General features: G+C 37.3%; 1 protein-coding gene across 1 annotated transcript in view; it reads left to right on the top strand.

Annotated features, from left to right (window-relative positions):
- Positions 1-6,231, top strand: part of CD109 (CD109 molecule) — a 149,529-nt gene that overhangs the window by 129,792 nt on the left and 13,506 nt on the right. Inside the window, exons 26-29 of the mRNA XM_017524338.2 lie at positions 727-892; positions 2,766-2,956; positions 3,949-4,104; positions 5,155-5,220. Coding sequence (XP_017379827.1) covers positions 727-892; positions 2,766-2,956; positions 3,949-4,104; positions 5,155-5,220 — 579 coding nt within the window. The remainder of the gene's footprint in view (positions 1-726; positions 893-2,765; positions 2,957-3,948; positions 4,105-5,154; positions 5,221-6,231) is intronic.

Below are 6,231 nucleotides of genomic sequence, written 5' to 3'. Positions count from 1 at the left end.
GGCGGGCTGCCTGGGTAATGGTGGACGCCCCTCCCCCACAGAGCTGGACCGTCCCGGGTTCAGCTGCGCTTGCTGTGAAACTCTCAATCCAGAGTTTCTGATTGCTGTTCTTTTGTGGGGGTGGGACCAGCCGAGCCTGATCGCCTAGCTCTCTGCCTCAGGGCCTTTTTTAAGTTTGTGTTCCTCTGGCCTGTTGAAGAGGCGCTGGGGTATGTTTGTTTTCCCCTGCGGCCACACACTGCGCTGGCTTAAACAGTGACACTGAGGTTTGTGGCGCTTTTTTTTTTTCCTTTTTTTGCCCTGGAATCTACTGTCCTGGTTCCCTGCTCAGTCCCCTTTTTAAACAGATGAATGGGCGACTTCCCGTGCCTCCAATCGCCAGCCAAAAGGGCACCCGGACCAGTGTATTTTGTACGGAGAACCGCGGCTCCGGGGCGCCGACAAAGCAGCCGCGCGGGGCAAAGCAGCGGCACCGGCCGGCACAGCCGCGCTGGCCGAAACAGCCACGCTGGTGACCTGTGGAGCTCCTCGGCCTGGGAATTTCCTAGTCTGTGGGCAATAAAAATGCGGTGTCCACTCACCCTCTGCACTTTCACTGGGAGCTGCAATCCTGAGCTGTTCCTAAATGGCCATCTTGGATCCTCCCTCAAAGTACTTTTTGTTTCAATATGTGGTAATGGGTTACTTTGAATAGTAAAAAATAAACTTTTTTTTTTTCTTCCCAAGCCTAACATTGATGTGCAGGAGTCTATCAATTTCTTGGAGTCTGAATTCAGCAGAGAAATTTTAGACAATTATACTCTAGCTCTTATAACGTATGCATTGTCGTCAGTGGGGAGTCCTAAAGCGAAGGAAGCTTTGAATATGCTGACTTGGAGAGCAGAAGAAGAAGGTAATGTGCCAGGCCCATTTGAAGTTCTTATGCATTATGAAATATATAACTTACATGAGAAAAATTTTTAGCCAGTTTTGAAATCGATTACTTCATCTTTTGATGAAAAGTAAAACACACACAGAGACCAGGATGGGCCTAACATGGCTACAATGCTTCTGGTCTCTCCCCAGGGCTTTTTTTCTACAGAATCTTAGGGCTCAGATATCTTTTTATTTTAGATATGTCATGCCCAATGTCAATTACCCTTTAAGTGTCTGATACCATTTCTGATTTGTTAGCTTTGTAGTTTGCTAAGACCTTGGGTTCTGAAGAGACTTAGGTTCAAATTCTGTTTCTGTACCTTGCCTTTATGAGGTTCAGCTTTCCCAACTGTAAAGTGGGAATAACACCTATTTGAGAGTTGCTGTGAGGATTAAATGAGATGATGTGCAATGCTGCTGCATAGCAAGTGCTCAAAAATAGGAGCTAAAAGAAATGCTAATTGAAAGAAATGTGAATACCAAAAAATGCTGCTAGTAAGTGGATTATGTGCATTTTATATATAAAGTGGACAACGATCTAGGGGNTAAAAGAAATGCTAATTGAAAGAAATGTGAATACCAAAAAATGCTGCTAGTAAGTGGATTATGTGCATTTTATATATAAAGTGGACAACGATCTAGGGGTGTGTAAGAGAGAGATGGGAGTGGGTGAGCAGAAATAAGATAATGTCCAGTGATTCAAACTTCTGTTAATTCAAGAAGGGATAATTGTAGAAAGTGTTTAGAGGCTTCTGAGACTGTAAAAAATATTCAAACTCTGTTAATTCAGGAAGGGATAATTGTGGAAAGTGTTTAGAGGCTTGTGAGACTGTAAAAAATATTGTATTAATAACTTAGATTGAATTCTTGTTACCTGTTCCAAAGCTGTGAACTAGAAGGTTATTGCATAGAGGCTGAAGTAGTCTTTGACATTTTTTCTTCTTGTCTGCCTGGCTAAGTGGTAGTTATTTAATATTCCACTTAAGTGTAATCATTATCTAAATAGTAATATTTGAGAGAGGGCACCAAGTAGGATAGTCCTCTGGGGGATAGAGCAGAGTTATCTCTAGGAAGGTTGTGGAGTTGGTTGGGGTTCCTAATTTTTTTCTTGGGGGCTTGAACCTCAAACTTCTAACATCAACCTTCAGATAATGAAAATGGAAGAGTCTTTCCAGAATATTAGAGCTAGTTAATGGTAGATTCCCAGAAGAGGATTCTTTTCAATGCATACTACAACATTTTGGGGATGGCCTGGTTAGATAAGTAATGTATGTTCTCTTCTGGAATATATTAATTTTTCCTTTTATTTATAGTTAGTCTTGAGCCAAACATATGGAATTTCTCTTAGGAAAACTATTTTCATCAAAACATCCTCAGTTGTAGGCAATGGGAAAAGGATGAAAATGTATAAGTATATAGGTTGGGCATCCCTAATCCAAAAATCTGAAATCCAAAATTCTCCAATGAGCATTTCCTTTGAGTATCATGTCAGTGCTCAAAAAGTTCCTGATTTTCAAGCATTTTAGATTTTGGAATGTATGTATTCTGTAAATATTCCAAAAATTTAAACAAATCAGAAATTGGACACATTTCTGGCCCCAAGCTTTTTGGATAAGCTATGCTTAACTTGTAATAGTTTAAAAAAGTGACATACTTGTACATGTGTACGTATGTATTTGTGTTTGTGATAAATAAATGCATGTTTGGCATAAATACCTATATACAAATGTGTGTATATATATATATTTATGCTAGTTAAGTACAACTTGGACCAGAGTAGGAATATTTAATGGTATAAAATGTAATTTTTCTGGATAAATGATCAGAATGTTATTACTTTTCTCTTGCAGGAGGCATGCAATTCTGGGTGTCATCAGAGTCCAAACTTTCTGACTCCTGGCAGCCACGCTCCCTGGATATTGAAGTTGCAGCCTATGCTCTGCTCTCACATTTCCTACAGTTTCAGGCTTCTGAGGGAATCCCAATTATGAGGTGGCTAAGCAGGCAAAGAAATAGCTTGGGTGGTTTTGCATCTACTCAGGTGAGAGATGAGAGTTTTTTTTCCTTTAAACTATTCCCTTTAAACTATAGTATATAGTTTAAATACTATAATACTAATATTATATATACATGTATTATAGTATTTATATGCATTATAATATTACATATATACGTATCATAGTAATACTAATATACATATATATGTACATTAGTATTATAGTAAAGTATATACTATATGTATATGTGTGTATATATATATACACATATATATGTAATATTATATATGTATATATATACACATATATACACATGTACACACACACACACACACACACACACATATGTATGGAAGTATGTGGTTGCATATTTTCCTTGATTTTATAAAATTACTTGGCAGTTTCAAAGTTTAGTAACTTAAGCCAAGGGCTAAATCCACCAATTTTATTTTTTTTCTCCTCATTATTATGAACTTTATATCTGATATTTGTATGGAATAAATCAGTTCCCCATCTACATTTGCCATTTTCATCTGTGGTAACTGATGTAAGAGTAGATGCTCAGTTCCATACAGCAAATATTTTCTATTTTCTTTTCTTTTTTTGGAAAGGAAAAACTGAAACTTTTAATTTACTGATAATATGATCATTTATGTGCAAAATTCCAATCTACAGAAATGCTACTAGAATTAACAAGTGAGTTTAGCAACATTGTGGGATAAAAAAATCAATGTACAGAAATCCATTGTATCTATATATGAGCAATGGAAACTCAAAATAGCATAAAATGTGAACTATTTAGGGATTAATCTGACAAAAATCAGCAAGACCTGTACACTGAAAACTATGAAACATTTTAGCAAACATTTTCTGAGCCTCTCCTGTACTCTAGGCCAAGGAGATTCAAATATGAGTCAGGGAGCATTCCACTGTGAAGGAAGGTGGATGAATGTACAACAACAAAATGCTACTAAATTTACTCTTTGAAGACCTTGGTGTATACTTATATGCACAAATGTCTTTCTTCCCTCAACAGGATACCATTGTGGCTTTAAAGGCTCTTTCTGAATTTGCAGCCCTAATGAATACAGAAAGGACCAATATCCAAGTGACCGTGATGGGGCCTAGCTCACCAAGTCCTGTAAACTTTCGGATTGACACACACAACCGCTTACTCCTTCAGACAGCAGAGGTGTGGGCAAGAGGCAGATCTGTGTAGATGATTCTTTATGCTGGAGTACTGCTTTATTTGTATTCTGTTGATTTCAACAAAGACTTGTTTCCAGAGCTCTGTAGAGGAATAGGGAAGAGTGGTGCCCTCCTTTGGTTGAATTTGCTGAGCTCTGGAAGCGTGGGGAACTTGGGAAAGATTGGTGGAACAGGAGAAAACATGGGCAATGTAACATTGGGAAAGGAATGAACATAGAAACCTGCTGAGTTTCTATTCTTCACAGGCACTATGCTAGATTACTTTACATATGCTATTGCATTTACTTCTCAAAGTAACTCTAAGAAGTAAGTACATTTATCCCCATCATACATGTGATAAAACTGAGGCTGAGAGAGTTTAAGTGACTTGCTCAAGATCATGTTACTAGTAACAGTAGAGCTAGAATTTGAACTCATTATTCCAAAGACCATGTTCTTTCAGCTGTTCCACATGTCTTCTTAGGAGAATTGATAGAACTAGTAGTAGAATTCTCACTTTAACTGGAAGAAAAGAATATGCTAGTTTTTAACTTTATTCCCTTGGTCAATTTTGGGGGAGGTTGAGTACAATGGATGAAGGTGATAACTTCAATTCTGGAAAGTGAGGAAGTGTGGTGATGATAAACGAAAAGAAGGAATAAAGTTAGTCGCAGTCGTAGACAATATGTTATTGTGCTTCTAGGAAAGCCAGGGAATTAGGCGCTGATTAAGGGAGATCAGGGGAGGGAGATGACTTTAGTTTCTTGTCTTTTATGTTTCAACCCCAACAGGAGGACAGACTTGTAAGTAGCACTAATGTGCCCTCCCATGGGCAGAAGTGAGGGAGCTTGGAGAGTGTGCACTTTTCCTGCCATCACCTTGCTTACCTATTTGACTCATAGCTTTTGGTATGTGAGACAGTGCAAAGCTCCTAGTGCTGTCAGTGATTGCTTCTGCTCCTAATGAGGAATAGGGCTGATCTGTTTTGTTACTTGGAAGGCTCTGCATATGGAAAATTAGCTTCATTCAATTTTTTTTTCCCACCTTGATTCAGCTTGCTGTGGTACAGCCAACTGCAGTTAATATTTCCGCAAGTGGTTTTGGATTTGCTATTTGTCAGGTATGTAACAATGCTTATTTTTTGAAGTTAAATATAACTTTTTATAATAATTATTTGGTTTGAGGCTTTGCTAAATCTTTAACTTGAATATAGTTCTTAATGATATACATCTACGACTTAAACAAGATATATCACTGTCTTTAATAAAAAGTGTTAGAGATGTTGCCAGCCAGTGAGTAGAGAACAGTTATATAGACTGATTTTCTATTTGAAAAATATTTCTTGGAGATTATTTGCTTTTTGAAGTGAGGGTTAAAATCCTCTAATATGATTCCCAATAACAACCACATGTTTTACTTACAATTTCTTAATATTCATCTGATAATATGGTAGAATTATTGTCAACATGGTAGAATTATTGACTTGAAGGGAGGAATTGTGTCCCTTTAATGTAAAATCTTATATAATAGTAAATATAACAATTAGAGCATAATTATGTTCAATGCCGTGGTATAGGAAAAAAAATCTAAAGAAATTTACATTGTATGGTTCAGCAGGAGCTACAAGAAAATGAAAGCAGGATGAAAAATACTGAATAAAGTAATCATTATGCAAAAGAGTACATAAAAATCTTGAGGACTTTAAAATCATCTCATTAGAACACCAAGATAATACGTAATAGGACCAGAAATGGTCGTGTGCTTGGGTAGAAACAAACAAACAAGTAAAAACACTGAAACACTTATTGAGAAAGTAAAAAAAAGGCTATTATGGAGATAAAGTACTTTTTTGAAAACTAGTACAATCATTCTAGTTGAGAGAACAGGTATACTTGGTGAGTATGGCAGGTATACCTTGCTAAGCAGGTATAATTTAGAAACTTCCAAATAATTCTAAGATTATTTTGTATGTTGCTCAGAACACAGTAAACCTTTTTTTTTAAAACTAAAGGAAAAATGATCGGCTGGGTGCGGTGGTTCACACCTGCAATCCCAGCACTTTGGGAGTCCAAGGTGGGTGGATCATGAGGTCAAGACATTGAGACCATCCTGGCCAACGTGGTGAAACCCT

The sequence above is a fragment of the Cebus imitator genome, unplaced genomic scaffold (genome assembly GCF_001604975.1).
Source record: "Cebus imitator isolate Cc_AM_T3 unplaced genomic scaffold, Cebus_imitator-1.0 Scaffold32, whole genome shotgun sequence".
NCBI lineage: Eukaryota > Metazoa > Chordata > Mammalia > Primates > Cebidae > Cebus > Cebus imitator.
The sequence above is the reverse complement of the archived record's forward strand: the minus strand, read 5'-3'. Positions and strand labels throughout refer to the sequence as shown.